This window comes from Thermobia domestica, chromosome 5, assembly GCF_964235325.1.
Source record: "Thermobia domestica chromosome 5, izTheDome1.hap1.1, whole genome shotgun sequence".
Taxonomy (NCBI): domain Eukaryota; kingdom Metazoa; phylum Arthropoda; class Insecta; order Zygentoma; family Lepismatidae; genus Thermobia; species Thermobia domestica.
Window position 1 is genome coordinate 315898558 of NC_137458.1, and position 27459 is coordinate 315926016.

The 27459-nt window shown below is 35.2% G+C and overlaps 1 protein-coding gene across 1 annotated transcript in view; it reads right to left on the minus strand.

The window, feature by feature from the left end:
* The window catches only part of LOC145686793 (glyoxylate reductase/hydroxypyruvate reductase-like), a 41475-nt gene extending 14508 nt beyond the window's left edge, over nucleotides 1-26967 (minus strand). Inside the window, exons 1-4 of the mRNA XM_081760450.1 lie at nucleotides 26510-26967; nucleotides 11495-11625; nucleotides 6720-6909; nucleotides 2131-2468 (exon numbers count right to left, since the gene is read on the minus strand). Of these exons, the coding sequence (XP_081616576.1) occupies nucleotides 2131-2468; nucleotides 6720-6909; nucleotides 11495-11625; nucleotides 26510-26772 (922 nt within the window). The 5' untranslated portion in view covers nucleotides 26773-26967. The remainder of the gene's footprint in view (nucleotides 1-2130; nucleotides 2469-6719; nucleotides 6910-11494; nucleotides 11626-26509) is intronic.
* Nucleotides 26968-27459: the final 492 nt, after the last annotated feature.

Genomic DNA, 27459 nt, shown 5'->3' on the forward strand with positions numbered 1-27459 from the left:
CGGTATGATAAGTGTCTTAATTTGCATGGCGATGATGTGGAAAAATAGCTTAAGAAAGTACCTTTCAAATGTATGTAATATGGTTTGTTTAGTTCATTCTGTTACTTTTTAATTTCAAAACGTCTTTTACTTTCTGGATAGATCTCGCATAAAATAAAATTACAAATACAGTGATCACCTATTACAGACATACCACATTGACTTGACAGCTAGTCTTCCGTTTCAGGCTCTGCTATCGGCTGAAGGAATTCCATTCTCTTTCGCTAAGACTCTCTCGCTTAGCAACTGCTGAACCCTTATTGGCTCAACGCGTGGGTGTGTCGGAGTATGAGCTTTAGTTCGCATTTTTGCCACGGCTCAAGACATTTTGGCAGCACAATAGTATGTTTGTTTGTTTCGTTTCTACAAAGCTAATCAATCTTCTAATAGTAGTGGTTTTCTCTTAAAGATGTGAAGAAGAATCCAGCTCTTAAGTCTGTATTCTCACTGCACAGACGACGGAATCCACACGATATTGAAATATAAACAGTGAAGAAACATAGTTTTGTTGATCGCAGTGTTTAGCACCCGTTTTCAACACCAAGACAAAGATGTAATCTCAAACATAGTAATGCGTTATAATTTCCTATGCTATCCCACCGGGAACTCGCAACCCCGTGCACTAAAGGCGCGCACTAGCTATTAGATAAGCGGAGTGGGCTGAATAAATTAGCCATTTACGAACATACGAAGTAAGTTAAAATATATATATAAAATAGAAAAATCATATACAGCCTACTTGTATACAGGGTGATCCATTTATAATGATAGCAGTAAATATCTCAGAAATCGTAGAATGCAAAGAAGCGAAGTATTGCACCAAGAAACTACAGGGAGGAGAGACAACGTCCTAGGTATTTTGTAACCTCACCGGACGAACAGTGTTGCCAACCCAATATAGATTTTTTTTCAAATTGCACTTTTCAGATTATTACATATTTGAAATCAGCATGTCAAACGAAAACTTAAAATACCAGATTTATTGTTAAGTGTTGCAAACTAAGGATGTTATAGTATCACAAACATCCAAAGTTTGAAAGCCTCTAACACACATATCGGAAATCGACACGATAATACACATCTCTAGTACCATAGCGTTGGATAACATGGTAATGGTGTAACTTGTTTCGAATGAATAAGAACCAAGTTATAAGGGCTTGAGCATTTAATTTTTTCGAAAGGTTTTATTTCGAAAACATGTTTAGATAAATATTACACTTAATTACTTGTGTGATTTGCAATTGGCAAACAAATCACTTTCCCGTTTACAGCACTTCTACATATCAAACCGTACCAGAGATATGATAAGCATTGCTGAAGTCTGTAATACTGCTTAATTCATGTAATTACTGGAACTTGTTGTAATAACAGCTACTGAAAAATATTGCTGTAATGCTATAAAAGAGAAGGAAAACAATCATTTTAAATATTTTCCACATATATGCCATTTTCAGAAATGCTGCGAACTTTATCAATGTTTATCATATCTCCGGAAAGGTTTGAGATATCGAAGTGCGGTAAACGGCAAAATAATTTGTACGTCGATTGCAAACCACACAAGTAACTACATATGATACTTATCTAAGTATTTTTTCGAAATAAAGCATTAAAAAAAATCAAATTTTCAAGCCCTGGTAACTTGGTTCTTAATCATTCGAAACAAATCACACCATGACCTAATGCTAACGCTCACCCAACGCTAATGTACTTTCGATGTGTATTGTCCTGTCCATCTGCGTTGTGCTGTATGTGTGTTAGAGGCTTCCAAACTGAATCTTTGTGATCCTATCACATTCTTAGTTTGCAACACTGAATAATAAATATGTTATTTTAACTTTTCGTTTGACAACCTGATTTGAAATATATGTAATAATCTGACGTAGTGCAATTTGTAAAACGTAACTTTATATTGGGTTGGGAACACTGTTCATCTGGTGATATTACAAAATACCCAAGACGTTGTCCGCCTGCCTATAATTTCTTGGTGCAAAATTTCGCTTCTCTGCCTTTTACGATTTCTGAGATATTCACTACTATCATTATATATGGACCACCCTATATATCTATCAAACCCAGTTTAAAGAAAATTACCTCCTCGACTTGTGTTCACAAAAATAGCATTTGACTTCATTTTTGAAAACGCTTCTTTATTAAACATGTTCTGTGTTTCTGGAGTCAACGAACAGGTGACAATCACAAAGTCGCTTGAAGAAAGACAATCATCGAATGAAGCGTATTGTGCACTACACTCTTCTTCTATTGATCGTGGCCTTTGGTTTCTGCTGAAGTAAAGAATTTTAGCCACACGAAACGTCTTCAATCTACGAGCAACTTCCTGTCCTATTCTTCCAAATCCAATAATTCCAACAGTTGAACCGCTAAGACCTTGGCCACACATCCACATTGGTCGCCATGATGACCATCCTCCACTATAATTAAAAGTAAATAAATTAAATCAATAAAAGGACATACACGATAAAAATAATAATAATAATAATAATAATAATAATAATAATAATAATAATAATAATAATAATAATAATAACACTGCCCATTTGCATTTCATCTAATATTATACATTACAGGACTAGCACAAACTTCAAATTTCAACTATCGAGGATCAATATTAACAGACCAAAACTACATGCACGAAGAAATTGAATGTCGACTAAAAGCAGGGAATTCCTGTTGTTATTCAGTTAAAAATATTTTTCTGTCGCGAATTCTTTCGAGGAATTTCAAGCTTAAAATATATAAAACGATAAACATGCCTTTGTGTTGTATGGTTACGAAACATGCTCGCTTACTCAGAACGCAAACAGAAAGTATTTGAAAATAAAATTTCAAAACGAATATTCGTACCTAAGAGGAACGGAAATAGGAAATGGCGGAAACTTCACAACAAGGAATTACATACTCTATACCGTTTATCAAACATTGTTAAGAATCATCAAGTTTAGGAGGCTCAGGTGGGCAGGTCATGTAGCCAGAATGGAAGAAAGTAGGAATGCTTTCGATATTTTAACTGGAAAACTAATCGGAAAACGACCACTAGGAAGACCTAGACGCAGTAAGATGGAAAAATGAAATGAAATCTTTGAGTTTTACGTCCCACGTTTTTGCCGGTTAAGCTAAAGGAGACGGTGATTATGAGAAATGAATGAAATGATGGAATGAAGAAAGTGGGAGGAAACGTGAGAACCCCGAGAAAACCCACGAGCACGGTGTTTGTCCACCACGAAGTCTACACGGCGCGAGCTGGGATCGAACCAGGGACCCCAAGCACAGAAGGTGAACGCTCTACCACTGAACCCCCCACAGTAAGATGGATCTTGCCTAGAAATAGGAATACAAAGTAGAAACTGAATCCAGTTGGCTAAGGATAGAAGTCAGTGGAGAGCTTTTGTGAACGCGGCATTGAACCTCCGGGTTCCATAGGCCATAGAGTTTTAGTTATTTGGTTACTAAGGACTAGCATTAATGATCTTCTGATTTTGTTCTCCTGTTATGTTGAAAGTATAAGGCGTAAAGTATTGAAGCATAGAGCACTAAAAGAAATCCTCACCAAATTTCAGCTGCAAATGATACAAATGCTAGATATGCCCTCCTTTAGAGACGTGGCACACGTCTACACAGTGATCCAAATTCCATTCCCACATCGGAGCATACCCTGGTGATCTCTACCCAAAGCTCCTCGGACCCGATTCTTTAGGTAATCAATATTAGCTGGCAAGAGTGGTTTCCGTAGCACTTTTCACACAGGTGTATCAAGCTATCTGCCTGCCTTTACAGTCAATTTGCTGGGGCTTCCCATATAAACTTCTCTTCTGCGTTCAACGTTTTTTTCGGAAAAGTATGGGCATCCCGTGGATTTATTTCTTCTTGCAGAGCCATCCAATTCTTGTACATTTGGAATACCAATCTCGTACTGTCTTTCCACTTGATGCTTCCTTCTAAAATCGTGTTCGGAAATGTCTTTGAATAGTAATTACTTATCTTGTAATGAACTCAAAAACGAAATTTTTACGCTTTTCTGCTGTCGCTGTCATTTCCCACAGGTGTCCACCCGGCAATACCTCTCTGAAACGAAAATTGTTGAGTTTATCTTTTCATGCTACATGTTTCAGTATTTTGCGCCTTATACTTTTAGCTCAACATGTAAACGAATTTAGGCTGATCATTCGTGCTAGCCCTGTATTTACTGAGATTCTAAAAGGTTACATGTTAACGACTAATCTTAGAAAATTGCACTATCTTATACACATTATTGGTCTTACAGATCAACCTTGATCTCAAGTTGGCCATGCAACACATTCATCTTTTGATTTGAGTAGTTTCGGTTCGAAATGAAATCCTAGTTCAATGTTCTCGTTATATCGCTGAAATATAAAGAAGATTGAGTTTGAATTTTGTGTTTTGAATGTCCTTAAACAACAAACTGAGGTTATGAAGGATGGAGCTTACTATTAATATGTGCTCCGGAAGCTTACTATTAACCTGTGCTCCGGGATTCTGCTATTAACATGTGCTTTGGGAGCTTAATAACCTGCACTCCGGGAGCTCAATATTAACCTGTGCTCCGGGAGCTTGCTATTTTCATGTGCTTCGGGAGCTTACTGTTAACCTATGCTCCGAAAGCTTACAATTAACATGAGCTCCGAGAGCTTGCTATTTAACATGTGCTCCGGGAACTTATTAACCTGTGCTCCAAGAGCTATTAACATGTTCCGGGAGCTTAATAACCTGTGCTCCAGGAGCGTACAATTAATCTATGCTCTGAGAGTTTATTATTAACATGTGCTTCGGAGCTTACTATTAACTATGCTCTGAGAGTTTAGTATTAACCTGTGCTCCGGAAGTTTACTATTAATCTGTGCTCCTGGAGCTTACTATTAACGTGCATACTATACGTTAATGAGTCTGTGCTCGGAACCAGGATTGCGGCTTGAATCCAGTGCGATTGGCGGGAGCAGAGATCTCGTATACGATCACCTTCACAATATAAGCCGTTCCTCACGACACTTACTACACCTCCAAAAGAGTGAATTACAGGTCCATACCACGAGACGAATGAGAGAAATATGATTATGGATCAGCGTAGTGAAAACAATCCAAACGCAAGAATAATGGACACGATGTTGTCTTCCAGAAGCTTAACAAACTGAGAGAAATCACGATAACTCGCACCAGAAGTAAGCACTCTGACACTGAACAACTGGCCTATTTTCTGGGTTCGACTTCAGGTAGGAAATTAATCTTTACTAGTTTGGGAACTACTTCCTCACGCGCATAAAGTTACAATCTGATACTATAATTCGAGAATATTTAATTAGAATATCACTACATTAATATGGTCATAATACTGCCTATTTCTATTATTGAGGCTTGATAATACAGTGGTAGCACACTCATTTCTTATACAAGGGGTTCATGGTTCGATCCCAGGGCAAGTAGGTAACTTTGTGGTGGACAACACTGTATTTGTGAGTTTTCTCTGAGGTTCTCCCGTTTCCTTCCACTATTCTCATTCCGCCAATTATTTCATAATCAAACAGTTTCATTAATAATCCGCTTTCTTTAGCCTAAAGGTCTAATCGTTGAATATATTAAATGAAAGATTTATAGTATACTGTTATTTTATTTAACATGATTCGAATGAAACAATATGAATGATGCGTTTTGAGGACATTCTAGTGTTAAAACAATAAGTTTGTCGTTCATTGTTCATAATAGAAAAAAATAATGCTTATTCTACTTACGCTGCTTTCGTGATATATTTATTTGAATTCATTTCACATACATAAATAACTGAAATGTCCCCCATTGCACTGGTAAGAATGGTAAATCTAATATACACTTCATTTTAAAGAGTAACATTATACATTTTAAATAAAATACGTATGTGAATGAATCATTTAAAGAGTAACATTATAAATTTTAAATAAAATATGTATGTGAATGAACCATTTAAAGAGTAACATTATAAATTTTAAATAAAATATGCACGTGAATGAGCCATTTAAAGAGTAACATTATAAATTTTAAATAAAATATGTATGTGAATGAACCATTTAAATAGTAACATTATAAATTTTAAATAAAATATGTATGTGAATGAACCATTTAAAGAGTAACATTATACATTTTAAATAAAATATGTATGTGAATGAACCATTTAAAGAGTAACATTATAAATTTTAAGTAAAATATGTATGTGAATGAACCATTTAAAGAGTAACATTATAAATTTTAAATAAAATACGTATGTGAATGAACCATTTAAAGAGTAACATTATAAATTTTAAATACAATACGTATGTGAATGAACCAAATGACACTTGTCCTGAAAGTTGCTTTCATCCTTTATTGGAAATTAAAATTAATACCAACATATAGAATGAAAACATTATATAACATATTACTTACAGAAAAAGTACATCGATTTATTAATGTATTTTTAATGTTATTCTACGGTGACTAAAATTGACAAGTGCCACCGAATTTTAACGAAACCTCATTCTTTTAATTGCAACACAAATACCTACCTTATGCAGCTGTAATGCACAAGATTACATACACACAAGCTCCACAAATAGTCTAAATGAGGAATTTAGTTGCAGAATGTTCTGAAATTGTTAAGTTTTACTGTAATTAAATACGAAACTGTCCGATTTACTTACGTGAGAATCTCGTTATGAGATTCAAATAGTCTCCTAGATGTAGCAAGCAGCAATGCAATTGTCAACTCAGCGACAGCATCTGTTAAAGCTTCTGGAGTATAGCCAACGCGAATTCCACGTTTCCTAACTTCTTCAAGATTAATGTGATCATAGCCTACTGACATCGTTCCGATTACTTTTAGGCTAGGACCTAGTAGAGGTTTTAAAAGAAAGAAAGAAAGAAAGAAGTTTCCAATAATACTATTTGGCCTACAAAGAACTTTAAAAAACAATGCATTTTGCACACTTAGTAGTTTGAAGCAAATACAAATTAAGAAACGTACACACACAGAAATTAATATTATTTGCACATACTTCATTACGGCTAGAAAGATTTTTTTTTTTAAATAAATAAATCTACATAACAAAAGTGTAAGTGTGTTTCTGTCTGATCGTATCACGCAATAACCACTGATCTAAGTACAACGATACTTCGCATGAGTTGATTTTGAGTTTAACGTCCCTTTCAGCAGTAAGGCTATGTGAGACGGGACCTACTGATTTAACGTAGAGTCCGAACCACATGAGCTCCCGCTGGAAATCGAATCCGGGTCTCCCACGCCAAAGGCGCGTACGCTAACCGCTTAGCCAGGAAGGAGCTCAAGATACTTCGTATGATTCTCAACCTTAGGCCTCTCAAAGACGTCACATTGTGCGATGTATTTTTAGTGCATCAATTCTTCTAGAAGGGAAAAAATGAAATGAAATCTTTCAGTTTTACGTCCCACGGTTATGCCGGTTAGACTAAAGGAGACTGTGATTATGAGAAATGAATGAAACGGTGGAATAAAGAAAGTGGGAGGAAACGGGAGAACCCCGAGAAAACCCACGAGCACGGTGTTTGTCCACCACAAAGTCCACAGGCGCGAGCTGGGATCGAACCAGCGACCCCAAGCACCGGAGTGAACACTCTACCACTGAGCCACCGCGTCCCCCCTGCTTTTCTAAAAAGGATATCCAAGAGTTAGCACCTTGGAATAAGTTATTTGCGGATGACACTCGTGCTGGTAAGTGAGACCAAGGTAGCACTAAAAGAGAAATTAGATAAAGGAGAGTAAAGGGCTTAAAGACTGAATATTTACATTGTTCTTTCAGGATAAATGTAATAGAGAATACAAGAATACGATTGGACAAAGAAAATATGGAAATGACAAGGAAATTTAAGTACTTGAGATCAATACTGCAGGAAAAAGCAGGAGTAGAAGATGTAAACAGCAGAATTAGCAGCAGTAGGACGAAATGTAGAGAAGAAGCGACAGGAGTATTGTGTGATCATAGGGTACCAATACACCATAAAGGAGGAGTTTACAATACAGTAGTGAGAAATTAGGTGACTAGTGTCCTTCTTACATGCCTTATTATACAGAGCGGAATGTCGGATGACGAAGAAGAGAGAGGAACAGAAGTTGCTTGTTGCGGAGAGGAAGATACTACGGTGGAGTGACGCGAAAGGACAAAATTAGGAATAAAATGATCCGGAGAGCAATCAAGGTGAGACCACTAGTACAAAAACTGCAAGAAAGTAGACTGACATGGTCTACGCATTTAAGAAGAAGACCTTCGGAATAGGTAGCTCATGTCATAGAACTGAACGGGAAACGACCCTGAGGCTGGCCGAAGAAAAAATGGGGAGATTGTGGTACGAATAATATGATACAGTGTGGTGTTACAACGGACATGACACAAGATAGATACAAGCGGAGGACAACGATCCGAAAAGCCCGCCTCAGTTAACTGGGTAAAGAGGCTTAGTAGAAGAATAAAAATCCTTCTAATGAGTTCTTTGAGTGTAAAATGAAAGTGGTATTCGCTGTTAACGAATAATACTGGTAATGTGAGACCATCAATAACGTCAAGATTCGTTAGCGGATACGTACCGAGGATGACAAGTAGTAGCTGAAATGTACAGAAAACAGAAATATGTTACTTTATCGAGCTGATACATTGGGCTATCACCAACATCATTGCTTTTCGTGTGTCTTGCTTATTTCTTAATCTGAACTAATAACTACTTTGTTCCACTTGTACGTAGTTCAGTGCTGAATGTTTATTCATAAACGACAGTAGCTAGATTGAAACCTTCTCCAGTTCAATCCATCTTTTTATGCAATTTCGAAAAAATATTACACCAGTAAAATCAGAAAATAAACCAATTTGGTGAAAACAAAAAAAGAAAGAAAAAAATCTCGAATATTTGACGTAAGAAAGCAACCCACACGTTCGAGATATAAATATTTACTTAAAGACAGAAATATACACATTTTTAATCAACTGAAAAGATTAGTAAAAAACGGTAATTCCATTGATTGCGTCTGTAAGAATTTTCCTAAACAATTTCGGCCACTTATGTTGTGGTCTTGTTCACCAGGTTAAGCACTCACACAGAGTCTAAATCAGTTTATAAATACATTTCACACATTTAGTGCAAGAGTTCAAAATAGAAATGAAAAGAACTCTTGTTAAACTGGTTATGTAGTACACCAAATTTTAAGCTCTTGCACTAAAAGTGCCAAATGGATTTATAGTGATTCAGTCTTGATGTAAGTGACTTAACTTGGTGAACAAGGCAACAGTATAAGTAGCCGAAACCTTTTAAGAAGATTGTCACAGGTAATCAATGACTTGAAAGAGAGCTACAAATTCATAAAAACAAAAAAGTGCGTTCAACGAAAGGGAGACAGAGAAAAAGAACGATTACATTCTATTTGATAAAGCTTACAAAGCTAATCAAAATCTATAGAAAACATTTGCCAGACGTATTGCTGTGTATATAACGATTTCTTCTATGTTTTTTCCATCCTTCTGTGTAATGGAATACAGACTTGCTCAGCGTTCGAAGCGAAAAAAAGCAGAGGTGGTATGTTTTATTGCGATTTTAAGTCGACATACTGGCTATCTAAATGTTGAAATACAGTGAGGATATGTTGCCTAAAAGATTGCATTTCTATTTATATAATGACTGAAAATCACTGAAGAGCTTCTCCGTAGTTACGGGCGGGAGGGGGGAAAGCCATGGAGAGAGTTCCCCGCCAACAACTTTCTGAAAAAAAAATTAAAAGGACCCCTCACATTGTATTAGAGAGAATTGTACACGAAAATGCTCAAAAATCTAGTTTTTATGTTAACAATTTCCTGCGATAAAATTCCCGGACGCCCTACTCGACTGAGGTACATTCCAAACCCCTGGAAGATCCTCCTCCCACAGCAGACGACCCCTAAATCAACCCATACTTAAAACATGACATTTATATGTATTAAGGCAAGAAGACACACACATGTACGGTATAAGAAAGAAACAATTCAATATGACACATGAAAATATAAAGTAGGTGAACTTCCTTGAAGACACCTCATTTTAAAAACAAAAGATAGGGAAAAGATTACAAAAATGTCGGTGTTGTTAACTTAGAAATTATTTCTACATAAGAAATACAATCTTCTTACGTGCAAAGCTATTTGTCAATTATTGTGTATAAAAATTGATTTATTAAAGTATGTCTTGATGACTAAAAAAATCAGAGGTGATATACCACGTCTCACTTCGACCACTGGACTTGCTTTCAAAGAAATAAAGGGTATCCCAAAAAGAACGCAACTTTTGAAACACCAGCCATTTGTGTTCTAGTAAGATGGCAGCACTGAACGTTACACGATTTTCATCTGCTGTCTTTGTGATTAGTACTCACGGGCGCCGTGATAGTCATTTGTTTTCTGTACAAGTAAGAATGGAGCCCTTCACGTCACTATAACAACACGCTCTTCCGTCATGTCATGATCTTCACATCTAGTCCAAATTACAAAATAACTACCGTTCTTCGTACGGGAAGAATAAAGTTTATCAAATATTTGAAAGATATAACAATTTTCCGTGGTTTCAAAATAGTTGTTGATGCAAGCTTGACTTCCCTCGAGTTAAATAAACGCTCACTCTCTTTCCATTGCATTAGTGATCTTATATTTCGCAAAACTCCATCTTGAGCTCCTTTCACGAGCAAGCGGTTAGCGTGCGCGCATTTGGCGTGGGAGACCCGGGTTCGATTCCCGGCGGGAGCTCATATAGTTCGGATTCCACGTTCAGCTGTAAAAGTGACGTTAAACGCAAAATCAAATCAACTCAAAACTCCATCTTATATTCAACCCAGAGTACCTAGGGAAGATTTACACAAAAGTTCTATGCCTAATAACTTTGTATATCTCAGAAATAGCAAAAACACTCTCAAGACCCCCCCTCCCTCTTTATGGCTACACTTCGCAGAATTCCGACTTCTCCGCAGCCTAGGGTATAAGAATATTATTTCTATACAACTTTAAATTTTCCTTCCTAACAGTTTCGGAGGTTTAAAAGATGCTACAAAAGACTTCAAGCCCTCTTAATCTTTTATTTATTTTATTTATTTATTTATTTTTCATCACAATGTAATTTGTTTCTACATGGAAGTAATGAGATTTACGTATTAAAACATTATGGCTACGAAATTATATTTTATTTAAAGATATCTACCAAATCAAAAGCTAACTTACAGACAAATGAGAGGGTGGTGAAAAACTAACTCGTGTTCCTCATGCAATAATGTGATCAACTTAATATTTTTATTGTGACATAATTTCATTAAAGAAACCATGCGACCAAGTATTGTAGGTAAGAATCATATATTATCTTAATATAAACAATAATCACAATAAATATATATAGTCACAATAAATAAATAAATAAATAAATAAATAAAATAACAAACCTGCTGCATCTAGAACGTCATTGTCAATTTTGTCGGTTAAAAGGCAATACAATGCATCTTTGCCAACTATATTCTTCACCAGTTCTTGTTTTGGTATCGGTTCCACAGATGGCCATACATCTACTTCAAACCTAAAAGTCAGATAATTGGATAATAATTAGGACTTCTGAAAGAGTATGAATAAAAACTGAAATAATACGAGGCTAATTCGCACAATTTGATTGTAAATAAAAATCCTGCGTAGATATTTTTATTCTTTTTACTTACATCTGAAAAGTACAGCTGTCCTCTATTTTACAATGTAGTCGCCATGTAAATTCAAGCACTTGTTATAGTGTTTGATTAACTTACAAATCGTTTTAGTATAAAACACTGCCCTCTCGAAATTCAAGCAAACTGTCAAAGTATTTTGAAGTATCCTCGTCCCCAGCAAAATCGCCTAAGCCACTTCTTCATGAGTGAACATGTCTTAAGTGTGTATTGACGGTTCTCACGATCTTTATCGATAATTTTCTTGGTGAGATTATCATTAATTCCAGAAGACCTACCACTCCTTGGTCCACCATGAATGATTGTTCTTCCTTCTTTAAAAAGCCTGATCCACTGACACATAATACCTTCATTTACAGCACACAATTCACGATGAATGTATGCACCTAACAGACTTCTTTTGCCCAAAGAAATCTTACCATTCCGTGTACCTCAAATTCGGCGAGATTTTCTATGGCTGCACATATTTTATGACGCTATAACCAGCATCCGCAAGGCACTATGATTCTTTCACTAGCACACGTGGAATCTTACAGAATCAAAAAATGTGTGATGTAACAAAGGAGGCGTTGCTAGTATTATACCACAATGACGGTTACTTTCCGAATTACCGTCGTACATATAATCATGACATAACAAGAATTAAACCAAAGAATATCTAGAAGTTGATTCATGTTTTAATATCTTAGTTTAAAAATTTTCTCAAAACTTCGGTAATTTTAACTATTGGCATTAACAAAATTCGCTTCTTCTGTATATGTAGGCTAGAGATACTTTGTAGAGATATGCAGAAAGAGAGGTTAAGCTTTCAAACATGAAGTTAAACTCCAAGATTTGAAAAAGAAGAAGAAGAAGAAAAGAAGAAAACCGATTCCATAAAACTATATTTTGTTAAGGAAAAGCACTTCAAACTTCCAACCAAATCATAAGTATACTACTGAAAATCAAGTTTTATTTCCTTTATATAAGTGCTAAATGTGACCATAATTCCTCCCAATAACGTTGCAGTGCACCACTGAGTTGATCTTTATTGTTATGCGCCTACTAATTTTAAACTATCGAAAAGACCACGGAATGTTTTAGGAAAAAAGTGAAGATCTTGAATCACCTTTGAAAAGCACGCTGCATCGTAACAACTGAACTGTTTTTAGCGAACCCGAGAACGTAAAATGTATTTTGCTCAAGTATTGCCATTCCGAGCGTAAACAAGCAACTGTTTGTTGAAGAGAAACAACGCATCACGTGGGACGTTAAACAGAAAAAAAAAACTAATACGACGCATCCAAAGCACAACAGAATACTCTGCTGCCAACTTTTCAAAATTTAGAAACCTACTCTTCATTCCGTAACGACACTTTAGAAACCTATTCTTTGAAATGGTCAGAGACTCATTCCGTAACGATACTTTAAAAACCTATTCTTTGAAATGGTCAGAGACTCATTCCGTAACGATACTTTAGAAACCTACTCTTTGAAATGGTCAGAGACTCATTCCGTAACGATACTTTAGAAACCTATTCTTTGAAATGGTCAGAGACTCATTCCGTAACGATACTTTAGAAACCTATTCTTTGAAATGGTCAGAGACTCATTCCGTAACGATACTTTAAAAACCTACTCTTTGAAATGGTCAGAGACTCATTCCGTGACGATACTTTAGAGCCACTACATAAGGGTTCGAAACCGGTTCATTCTTTCTGAATGACTGTATTATGTACAATAAAAGCCAGAAAATATTTTGCCAGATGTTACCAACGAGATATGCACTGTCAAAATGTATATGACATCAAGTGATTATATCACTTTACTTCTTTTTTCCCTTCTAATTTTCCAGGAAGTTTCATTAAAATCTCATAAAATTTACTTAAAATATTTCCACAATGGGAAGTAAACAATCTGTATCTATGATTAATAGATGAGTGAAGTCTGATTTACATTCTGCTGAGATAAAGCTTTATAGGCTTTAAAACTAGACAAAATAAAGTGAAGTTTGTGTAAATATTGAAACGTACAACAAAGGATAATCATAAAGTGGTCAGATGTAGATGATATTGTGAGGAGATAACAGAAAGAAATTATTATAAAGAATAAAATGATTGATTGATTGACAGCCAATTCCATGTCAACTACCTAGAGGGGGGTAGCTCGACTGTTCATCTGCTGCAAAATTGATTGACTCATGATACCCAGGATTTGCAATGGTACAGAAAACAGTTGCTGCATGGTTACTAGGAAAGATGAAAAGTTGTGGTTTTTACTACCCTATATCACAGACCTTGGCCTTCGAGAAAACAGACATACATGCAAAAATAATACCTTGATACCTTGGGAAATATTTTAAAGATATCAAAAGTAGCCATCAAAAATACGTCATTTTTTAATTTTGAAATCCTATAAAATCAAAAGGGTTTAAAAACCAGTGGATGTGGATTACTGCACAAGAACTATGGATAGAAGAGGTTTAGAAATTATTAAATATAGTTGGAGTTAGAATCCCTTCCTAACATTTTTCTCCTAAATTCTAAAAGTTTGAACAATTAAGCTCAAAGTCAAATTTATCAGAAGGGGACGAAAAAAAAAAAAAAACGTGAAAGCTTGGGCCTAGAAACTACTACTAGTGCTAAATAAAAACTATTGATTTCATTCTGTGCTTTGCACTGACACACGTTTCAAATAGTTGTGAAAATAGCAGGTCTTAAAAAAAAAAAAAAAAGAAAGAAAAGAAACGTGACTCCATATTACTACTTCACAAGCTAATAAGTTTGTAAGAGTAAAAACTCATTTCAGATATTTATCGTTCATTGTAATTTATGTGCAATAATAGTTCCTGTACTTTTGTTTCTCTTTCTTGCTTTCTTTCTTGGTTACAAAAATCAACTACTCAGTCTATTGATGATCTCTGCAAAATGTAGCCGTGTACTGTCATTGTGTGAATACTGAAAGTTCGTCAGTTTCATTCAGTGCATTGCGTATGAACGTAAGCTACAACGTTTACACTCAAATACTAATTATGTTGTAGGATAACGTGGTATGCTCTATAGGTTCTTACATTGGTGAAAAAGTTATCAGGATAATTCTTATGAATAGTCAGATATAAGGACAACATCAGATATTAGTAAATTAAAACTTTTGCTTATGAAATAAAGTTAGACAATTAGTTTTGGGGACTAAAGATAAGTGTAGAAACTTTCTCTTCATGCTTTCAGGGAGCCGCGGTGGCCCAGTGGTAGAGAGTTCACCTCTGGTGCTTGGGGTCCCGGGTTCGATCCCAGCCCCCGCCAAGTGAACATTGTGGTGGACAAACGCCGTGTGCGTGGGCTTCCTCTGGGTTCTCCCGTTTCCTCCCACTTTCTTCATTCCACCATTTCATTCATTTCTCATCATCACCGTCTCCTTTACCCTAACTGGTGTAATCGTGGGACGTAAAACTCAAAGATACCATTTTCATTTCTTTCATGGTTTTAGAATGTTTTCAGTCTTTACAAAAAGCATATGGAAAAATATTAACACTTGTTTCAGATCTGTTCTGACCCATTTAAATTCTATAATACACAAATAAAAAAAAAATAAAAATAAAAAATAAACATCAGTGTGTAGTTCACACCATAAAAAGTTACCTACGCGTAATGAAAATGGTGATAAAAGGAGAATGAAGAACATCCCACATCTCATCAGAAAGTTGTAACCGGTTTAACAAAGCAGGTGAAGTACATTAGCACTATCTCCTATTAACATTACGAAAGTGATAAGAAAAAATACTTAGAAGTATATCGGACAGTGTAAATTTTTCTCTCGCGATTAAAATCAAATTAACTGATGCTGTAAAAGCATAAATATATCTTTTCGTCTATGAAATTTTGCTGCTAATATCCTCTCTTTTGATTTTAATTTAAAAAAAAAAAAGTCTTGTACAAAATCATTTGTCATTTTTTTTTTTTTATAGTAGTCTGCGCTTCGGAAAAAAAAAAAACAGAGCACCCAGATCCAACAAATTTTTGAGCAGAATAAAGAACCAGAATTAAATTTATTTATGACAAGTGGAGAGAATTTCTTTATGTACTTTAATAAAAAAAATTAAGAATTTTTTGAACTAGCTGAATTTTCCGATAACGTCATTTCATTTATGATCCAGATTTCCTTTGTCAAGATTGAGCAGCAAATTTCTTGTTCGATGAAAAATGATTGTATTTGTGTTCATGGAACAGGATCAAGTACAAGCCTCTCTGAACACGTATTGTCCAGGATGAAATCCAGTATTGCCTCTAGTAAATGCTCAACCTACCATACACTTTTGTAATTACTTTAAGCCTGAATCTAGAGATCTTTGTAACAAGTTTCTTTGTATTACAAGAGATTGCCTGCAATGAAAGACAACCACACTTTATGCATTCCAAAAGAAGCTGATTCCATTCCTTCACGAATCTATATCAAATATGAAGAAGAACTATAATTTCTCAGATGATTCAGCACCATGGTGTAAGAACAGAAAGAATTTTTCGAACTGTGTAAGTATAAAGACGACTTTGGTGTGGAAGCTGGCAAGTCACAGTAAGAGTCTGTTGGATAGTGAAGAATCTTACAGCAAAGGCAAATCTTCAGTAACCAACCGAGGGAGTTTTGTGTACAGAACATCAAAGGCACTAACTTTGTTTCTGAAAATGAGATCAAAAAATAAGATGAGCATCTCCCAACGATCGCTTCAACAATTCCCAAAGATTTTATGGAACACTACTTCCACTATTGCTACATCCCCAAGGACTCTTCTGCTAAATAAAATAGCAGCAGCACTTGATTTGATCTAATTCGATTTTCAGTTACGTCTCTTTTAGCAGCAAGGCTATACGAGATGTGGATCTACAGTTTTAACGTGGGATCTGAATCACATGAGCTCTCACCGGGAATCAAACCGAGCTTTCTATGTAAAAGGGCACGTACGCTAACTGCTTCGCCACGAACGAGCACTTCCGACACAGATTCGTGCGAATGAAATATACATGTAAGTGATATGTTAATGAAATATGGTTTGTACGCAAGGTAATTGATAACTGAAACCATGACAGGGATTTTCTTCAAACCAACTGGGCCATCAACTAGCTTTACTTTGCGAAGGAATGACATTGCTTGGGTGAAACTGAACAACATACTTGATGCTCTGACACCATACCAATTCACCCTGCTACTGGAAAAACATACAATATTACCCAAAAAAGCACACAACTTTTACTTAAGTTATTAACCTACTTCAAAAATTGGCTGACAGATGTAAGTTCATTACAACAATAAATACAAAAAAAAAAAAAAAAAAAAAAAAGTTTGTATAAGGAGTACATTACACTTATATAAACATGATGTAATAAGTATTTCATTCAATACAAAAGCAAATCTTACACCACGATAATTTTTGATTTTGTTTTATTAAAAGCATGCCCAACGGAGAACATCCCAAAATCACAAAGAATAACAAATATTTTCAAGCTATATTTAGCGAAAACTGTTCAAGATTGCTGGTTAACCCTGTATAACGCACGAAAGGTGATTACAAATGCATAAAATAATTTATTTTCATGAGCTTAGAACAGCGGAATTTTCATTATTACTAGAATTGCTTTTATGGAACCTTGAAATACCAGCATGATACAGGGTTGCCACTCTTTGGTAAGCCTAAAACAAGACACACGCATCCAATGTGTTCCTCATACCCAAATTTGTGTACGGAACAATTTATTAAGAACAGAAAGAAATATACATATATATAATTATATGAGATGAATATTGCAATGAAAATTTTAAATCAAAAATAAACGAAACATGACCGGTTTATTGAACACAAGCAGTCAGCTTTTTCGTGGTTCCATTGAACAGTAGTTATCGAGCATAGAATCAGTACACACAAAGAATAATTTCATTTGCAATATTTTCATTGCTGCCAACACGAAGACAATTAGCGACATAACCGCATCGGTGTACTAAGAATTTCGATTCCATATTTTGTGTTTTGGATCGTCTGACGTCCCGTTTACGTGTAATTCGGGACGTTGAATATTTTCTTAAAATTCGGGACAGGTAGCAACCCTACCGTGATGCAACCCTCACAAAATGGTTTGTGAAGTGTTCGAGTATAACTGCATGTGTATTAAGAAAAGGATGCAGTCAATGATTATACAGTAAAGAAATCAAATTATGATATTTAGGTATAATGTTGAAAGTTGAATTCAGGACATAATGGCTACGATAGTAAATTTCTGCTAGTTGTAAGAGTTTTGACATAAAGTAATGAATATTCTATACAGTACTCCGTTCAGATTAAGAATAGTGTAACTATTAGGTAAAATATTATAACACAGCTTACTTAGTACACACAGCATCCTAATGCATTATAAACTCTACACCCATACTTTCTTGGCCCCTTCCCACCAATTGTGTAAATTTATACGGCGGAACAAAACAAGATGGCGGCAAGTGTAGTTGGTCGACCCGTAGCTCCTGAAGAAAAGCAAGGTATTAGCGTGGAACTGTGTAAAAAATGTAAATACAACATTGAATCTACTACATTAAATGTTTGTGAAGCATGCAATATAAAGATTCAAAACAAAAATACAATAGTAACACGATCAAGATCGAAAAACGTTCAGACGAATTCATGTGCTTCGCAAACAAATGACGATCGAGTGGAAAATGACACAGTAAAGGGAAAGTGTTTTAGTTGCGTTCGGATAGAACATGAGGTATCGTCTTTGAAAGAAATGGTACATATTTTGCTTAGTGATGTGAATACATTAAAAAGTAAGATTCATGACATCAAGGAACAACAGGAAGGAAGTGTGATTAAAAGTGATGAAGTGCAAATGCAAGTGCAAGGACAAAACATGAGTTCAAGTATTGTAAAACCGAACCATTGTGACGGCAATGTAGATGTTGATAGCTTGATACAAATAATAAACTTATTACAGGATGACATAAAGTCCCTAAAATCAGAAAACGAGGCATTGCAACAAAAAATAAAGACAGTAGAATCAGATGTTGAAACTCAAAGGAACTCCAACCAGTGGCAGAAAGTAAGTTACAGTAGACCTAGAAAATATTCTGATGTGGTTTCAAGTAGTTCAGTTGTATGTGTAAACAGATATAGTGTGCTAGAAAACATCGAAAGTGAAGTGGATATGAGGTCAAATGTAAATCAGGCAGGGAACTCACAAAAGAAGACAAGTGTAAGAATGCCCATAAACAAAGGACAAACTATAAAGCAATCTCAAGTGCGCAAAGCTTCAATCAATAAGATTGGTACAAGAAGAAAGCTCCAGACAGAGTCGCAAGTGTACATATATGGTGATAGTCATGGTCGAGGACTGTCTATGAAAGTGAGCGATAATTCTAAACACAAATTGGCAGTACAAGGGAACATCAGGCCTGGAGCGAAAAGTGTTGATGTGTTATCTGGCATCAATCCGAACAATGTAAATAAAGAAGGTAATTGTGTAGTAATATTAAGTGGAACAAATGATGTGGCTAGCAATGAAGGTTGTGAGGCTGTGAGTAGGATTAGAAATAAACTAGCTGTTTTGAATAAATGTAAGTTAATAGTAGTAAACATTCCTTACCGGTACGACCTTATTAAAGAGTCATGTGTTAATAAAGCTGTACAAGCCACTAACTTAAAACTAAAAGCAGTATGTAATCAATTCACGAATGTTGATATGGTGGATATCAGTAAGTTAGGTAGGGAAATGTATACTCAACACGGTATGCATCTGAATCAAGCAGGGAAGGATCTATTAAGTATAAAGATCTGTGAAATAATTGATAAGAGCATAGACACTACATTAGAAAGTAAAAAGGCAATAGCGATGCCTTGGTCTGTACAGGAAAACCCAAATTACCCGACTCCATGAATGAATTTAAAATTCCGTGGGGCCGGGTGAAAACTTCAAACCTAACAAAGTCGCTTAAAATTAATGATATAAGTAGAAATGTAACTGTTAATAAACGATCAAATGTACAAGGTAATATGAGTCAGGGAGTAGAATCGATTTCAGTCAATGCTGTCCACTTAGCCCAACTATCTAATAAAGCTGACGATACACACTCAGTGACCAGCAATGCTCTTAAACTATGCTTTCTTAATGTACAAGGGTTGAAGGACAAATCATTCCTTATTTCAGATTTTGCCTACGAAAATGATTTACATATTTTCTGTGTGAGTGAACATTGGAGTGCAGACAGTGAACTCCAATACAACAATATAGATGGTTTTTCTATGGCAAATAGTTACAGTAGGAGTATATACATACATGGTGGGGTCGCTATCTATGTTAATAGCAAAATAGAATATCGTCAATTAGATATAACTTTTCTTAATACTGAACGTGAATTTGAATCAACTGCAATTTTTCTGGATCAGTACAAGTTAATAATTGTATCTGTTTATAGAACTCCTGATAGTAATCCAAGTATTTTTTTAGAAAAATTGGAGAAGTTATTGGTCTTTCTCAGCAACTGGCATAATTATGAGATAGTAATAGGGGGCGATGTAAATGCACATTTTGATGTGACTACTGACAAACGAACTGTCCATGAGTTACTTAATCTACTCAGACAACATAATCTTCAAGTGGTTAACCGTAAACCGACTAGAGGCAAAGCGTGCTTAGATAATGCATTTACCAATGTAAAAACGGAACATTTAACCAGTAATGTATGTCAATTTCCTTTCTCAGATCATGATGCCCTGCTAGTCAATCTAAGTACAACAAAAGTAGAATCCTGCAACTTTAGTTTTCCCACCACCGAACTCATAGCAACTAGGCCCATCACAGAAACTAATTTGCAAAGTTTCATTCAACAATTATCGTGTATAAACTGGGAAGTAAACATTAAGTATGATAATTTAAATGCCAGCGATACATTTGATCTTTTTTTAACAAAGTTTCTAAATATTTTTGATATGTGTGTGCCTAAAAGGGTGGTCCGATATAATTCATCAAAGAAAACAAAGTTAGGTAAAAGAACGTGGTATACCCCAGAACTCTCTGCCATGAAAGCTAAAGTAATGCAGTATTATAATATATATAAGAATAAAATGACTAGTGAATCCAGTGATATTTATAAGTCTCAAAGGAGTAAATATAAATCTGCAATAAAGGTAGCGAAAGCAACATACAATGAAAATTGCATTGAATTAGCATCAAATAAATGCAAAACTGCATGGAAGATAATCAACAAGGTAAGCAATAGTAATAATAATAACAACAATAATGTTACGCTGTCGCCTGATACTCTTAACACGTATTTTGTTACTTCCGTAGAGGAAATCAAGAAAAACAATGCAGATACTAATGTAAATATGTATCAGTATTTAAGTCAACATAGTCTATTTAATAGTTCTTTTGTTATTAACCATGTTAGCCCTGATGATGTCATAAAAGTAGTTAAAAAAATGAAAACTTCGGACAGTAAGGATATATTTGACATATCGAACAACCTTATAAAAGCTATCATTAATCAAATTGCGCACCCCCTTGCAATATGCTTCAATAAATGTTTCTCTCAAGGTATTTTTCCTAAAGCACTTAAAATAGCAAAAGTTATTCCTATATACAAAACGGGAGATCGATCGTGTTCATCTAATTACCGTCCAATATCCCTTATTCCAGTTTTTTCTAAAATTATGGAAACTATTGTTAAAGATCAGCTATATAAATATATGACTGAGCAAAACATAATTCTTGAAGCTCAATTTGGATTCAGATCTGGGAAATGCACAATTGATGCAGTAGAATCACTAACGAAAAAAATATATGAAGTTTTTGAAAATAAGGGTTTTGCTTTAGCTACATTCTGCGATTTAAGTAAAGCATTTGATTGTGTAGATCATAAAATTCTATGTGATAAGTTAGCGTATTACGGATTCCACAGTAGCAGTTTAAACTTTGTAAAATCCTATTTAAAGGAACGTAAACAGATAGTCAGTGTTAACAACATGCATTCAAACATCTTAGAAGTGAAATATGGGGTACCGCAGGGTTCTGTTCTGGGTCCGGTACTATTTTTAATAATGATAAATGATTTGCCTCTAAATACTAATACCACATCAATTCTATACGCGGATGACACTACGCTACTTAACATAAATACAAGCTTTGAAGAAGTGTATATAGAAGCTCAAGCTGCATTAAGAGAGGCAGCGACCTGGTTTAAAAGAAATGGTTTTGTGCTAAATCAAGATAAAACAAAAAAAGTAACCTTTAGTCTCAATCACTGCAATGATAGAGGAAACCATGATGTATCTGAGGTTAAATTTCTTGGTATACGTATAGACAGCCAACTAACCTGGGAACAACATGTCAAATATGTATGTACAAAGCTCTCCCGAGTGCTCTTTCTGTTAAGAAAATTGAAAGATACAGTTCCTTATGAGTATCTGAGGAATTCATATTTTGCATTTTTCCACAGCATAATTGGATATGGGATTTTGCTTTGGGGTAACAGTAGCCAAGCACATGATGTTCTAGTTTTGCAAAAGAAAGCCATCAGGATTATTGTTGGAACACATGATAAAGAACACTGCAAACCACTATTTATCAGGCTTAAGATAATGACAGTAGTTAATGTATATATTTATCAAGTGCTACTTTACACTAAGCAAAACCTGGCAAATATGACACTCAGAGATGAAGTACATACATATAATACTAGATTGTGTAAGAAAATTGATATACCCTTCACTAGATTATCGAAGATCAAAAATAGTTATTTAGTTATAGGACCAAAGCTATTTAATAAACTAACATCCTCCATACAACAGCTGCCATTTAAGGTTTTTAAGAAAAAGTTATATGACTGGTTAATAACGAATCCATTTTACTCGATTCAAGAGTTTATTGAATGTCAAGACATTGTGTCCTAGTTTGCAGTATCACTTTATTTCAAATATTATTAGATTGTTCATAATAATATTAACCAATAACTGATTGTCTGTATGTAATGATTATTTTATATATATATATCTGTATCTATAGCTATGTATATTTCATTCGGACGTTGTCTATTGCTTGTAAAGCTCAATGACAATAAAATATTCTATTCTATTCTATTATAAAATGCGTGCAAGCTAATATACCATATAAACGATTATTCTAACGTCTACAGTTCACTTTTACTAGATATGCTTTCACCAAGGATTTATTTCGTGATCACGGGGACTGTATGAGCCGAAGACAGGTGATGGTAGACAAGGCCAACTCTAGGCAATTTGCCACCCCGTGCAATGACAGTATCTTCCGCCTCCTTTCTCCAAAAACAGCAAATCTTAAAAGCCACATTTTTAAGTACGCTTTTCACAGAATTTTATAGAACTCTTTTTATAGAATTCAATATCGAGCTTCAATCTCAATATATTAGTTTGTAAATCCAGTGCACCGAGCTTTTTTTATCTTTATTTCTTGATTTTCCTTTCTTTTTTTTTTTTTTTTTTTTTTTTTAAATCTTGTTTCCACCTTCAATGATAAGGAACTACATAAAGACAACATTAGTTTTCATATCAAAAATGTGATAACCAAATGGAACAGGTGTCCGCTATTGTTCAAGAATTGAGTTCTTCTATTTTACATCAATCAAGCAATTCATGCTCGGATTCGACTATTTGCTTTAGCACTGTTCATGTGACCTTAAACTAATGCGACCTAAACATGATTTATAGATGGAGTATTGAAATAGAAGATCAGCTTAGTTAATTTAACTACCATCATCATGAAGCATGTTTCCAACAAGAAATATTTACTGTAAGTAATATAGTCATGAATGACAGATTTTGCTACCCTTCAAAACTTGTCGCCCCGTACAAATGCAAGTGTTGCACATGTAATAGAGCCAGTCCTGATCGAATGGAATGTTAAGATTTAATATTCAGTCACTACACGGATACAAACTTATAAGGCATAAAAACGATGTTTGCAGTGTGCACTGCTCACTTTTAATAAGTATGCTTGTATGAGGGGTTCTATTTTTTAACACAGAAGATGTGGGAGCTGGAGAAAGAGGAGGCTGGGTCAAGTTCTAATTACTATAGGGCGTTATAGACGCTACGCGCAGGCACTTGTGGGCACAATCCTACGCATACGAGCCTAATCTCTACCATGTGTTGCTTTCTTACGTGCAATTTGCTGGCTGATTGAACATATAGCATTTTTCCTCAACAGAGAGGCTGTATGTGACGTGGCCCTAAAGTTTTAAGGTTGAATTCGAACCACCGCAATGTGTTCACGTTTAAAATCTGTCCCACCGGAAGCAAGTCTGGAACCCTAGCAGCAAAGGCATGCGCTAGCCACGTAACGTACAATAGCATCGTAATTAAGCATTCTTCTTACTCCGTTTCTCTCCTGTTTAGTACCTATACAAGTAAGTTCTTTAAATATTACTCCTCCTTTGCGATTTAATAAATTTCTACCTGTAAAATTTTCCCGTCCTACCCTGAACCAGAAAGATACAAATCAAATTTCGGATAGTACTTAGTATCTCCCCAAAATCTATCAACGAGTCCGAAGCCTGTATTGTGATTTATAGTGAGCCGTTGTAAGCGACCTTGTTTATGCGTATACCCACCGCGTCCTGTACGGACGCACCCCTTCGCTACTGCTCGGGTCCCCTTGCTGCCCTCCTGTTCTTGCTGACGATGTAAATGTCCTTGTAACAGCGGACAATACAGTTGAACTAGAAAGTAAATTAAAACAAACTGTGGAGCGTTTGATAAAATGGACATCTCAGAATCAACTGCTGATAAATGCAAAGAAAACAAAAGCACTAAATTTTCATTACTCATGTACACCTCGAACAGTACCTCCCATTGTGATAAATTCAACTGATGTAGACTATTCAAAATCCACTAAATTTTTGGGTGTAACAATAAGCAATAGGCTTACATGGGATGCACATATTACTGAGCTAAACAGCAAATTAAGCCGTATCTGTTTTGTCATTTATAGACTACGTGGTTCAGTGTCAAAAGAAACGTTGCTGTTATTGTACTATGGTAAGTTTCAATCCTTGTTAAATTACGGAATAATTTTCTGGGGAGCCTCCTATTCCAGTGTTACTACTTTTCGTCTACAGAAAAAGGCAATAAGATCTATTTTTAATCTATCACCAAGGTCATCATGCAAAAGGGTCTTTCAGTCAAATAAAATTTTAACTGTGCCTTGTCTGTACATATACAAAAATATCATGTATGTAAAGAGAAATGAAAGTAGTTTTCTTCATGTTGACGATGTACATTCATACAACACACGACAAAAGAATAACATATTCACAGCATACCAAAACTATGCGTGCACCAAAAGAAGTGTTCTTCCTATGTCCGCTAAGTTGTTTAATAAGCTCCCAAGTTATTTGAAGGATATCAAAAACATACGAAATTTCAAAAATGAACTATTTAATTTTTTGTGTAACAAAATGTATTATCATATTAATGAATACTTGGGTGATAGTTTGTAAAATAATGTAAATCAATTATATTGAAATGTCTTCTTATTATTTGACAAGTCCTATGTACTGGTCTCTGACCAATAATGTACGACATGGATGAATAAACAATGAATGAATGAATGAAAAAAAAAAGCATTCATGCTTCTTACTGGCCACCTAACACAAGTTTGCTCGTGTTTTATACACTAGTTTTTATGCCATACGTCCACACTGTATTTGTGCCCATTACAGTTGCAAATAACGAACCGCTATCAATACCAAGTGATTTGCGGGAGACACTAAATAATGCCCCAAAAATTCTAATGACCACATAGCACAGTTAGATGCGTGCTTTTGGCACAACAAATCGTTTTTATGGAAAATATGTACCCGGGGTCAAGTTTACATTAGAATCGGGGATTGATATTCTTATGCATAAAAAATGACACTCCTTTTAACCGTAGGAACTAACCGTCTTATTAGAATACGGTGACAAGACGTCACGTTTTTAACGGGAAACAAAATGTCCGTCTTTTTAATGTCCCCTCTTGTTTAGACTCGTAGTTACATAGTATTTTAGTAATTTCTTCTATGGACTTCAACAGATTTTGAAGGAAAAACGAAACCTTCTACATGAAATTTAATCATTAAAAATATATATATATATATAAATTTGAAAGAAAATCGATGCTATTACTTCTAGTTTTTGTTAAATGTTAAAAGATAAATTGAGCTTTACTAAGTAAAAACCTGTTATTTTGAAAAGGTAGAGACTTCTTTCTCACTGGCATGAGCAACGACGTAACAAGGATCAATCTTCATTAGGAGGATGAACGAAACAAGTATTTGTTCATGTATATACTCAACGTCGCTAACGCGCCTGCTCCATATGAACCCTTCTACATCGCGCTGCCCAGACTGACGCTGAGCGCAATACTAGCTTCTTGTGACTATCTAGTACTGGTTGATATGTGTTTTTCGCACTGGAGAATGAATTGCACAGTAGTTCTACGTACTGTAGCGTATCAACACTAACACCTGATGCTAATGTACACTTTAAGCTTACGTATATAGCAATTAGTGGGTATGCGCCAAAAAAAATAAGAGGGCCCATAATGCATCAGAATGTTATTTATACTACGAAAAGTGAAGTAAAATATTCTATGAGGTGGTCCCCGTATTATTAATTTGCACGCAAATGTGCATGCCACTAACTTACAAGTGTTTTCTATATTATTATTATTATTATTATTAAATTTTCTCTCACCTGAGGAAAATTTCTCAACTTACTTCTGCTGTAATAGTTTAATGCTTTCCTCCGGTACATCTTTTCTTGTAACATAAACCTTCGCTGACATGTTTGGAGAATATACTGAAAAAGTTCTAAATCCTTTTAAGCAAATATCTGTTCCCTTTTTCTCTTTATGAAAATCAACTGAACATCTGCTGCTGCTCAAACTGCTTAAAGCACAACACCACTGGAAATATTGATTGTGAGCAGAAGTAAATAAGATCTGTCCTGCACGTAAATTTACTCCTCGCTGAATGATCATATTTATCTTGTACTTTAAAAAAATATATTCTTGCTTATCAAGATTTGATCAACTTGACCATTAAAATTAAGGCAAATCTTAATACATGTTGGTTGAATTTCATATTCCACAAAAACACATGTTTCTGTTGTACCGGCACTCGAGCGGTCAGGTACGAAGTGTCATTCTCTCGAAGGGGACAGTGAAGGCGCATACCCCTCTCCAAAACGAGTAAATCTTTACACATTATCTGAATTTTGATAATGAATTTGTTTAGACGCATACATGGGTGTACTAAAGGAGAGGAGAGAAGAGAGGAAGAATCATAATTTATACGTAAAATTTAGTAGGCGTACGGTATCTCAAGAACCTGTTAAGCTAGGAACGTGGAATCAATACACCGGTATACTCTTCTCATTAAAAACGGGTATGTAGGCCTATCCTAGTGTTTCTGGGAATTTTGGTTTTAAAGGGAGAATTTTATATCTATATTAAATAAAATGATACGTATGTAGACTATTCGCCTTATTCAGAGTCGTTTTGACATATGATTAGTGTCATACTAAAAGCCTGACTACTGCAGGAAACATATGTTAGTCGAACTCTTTAGCATGTCACTAATCACACGTCAAAATGACTCTGCATAAGGCCCTATGTGTTTATGTTTCACCATCTTCGGAACAGTCGTGGATCTAGGAAACACTGCTT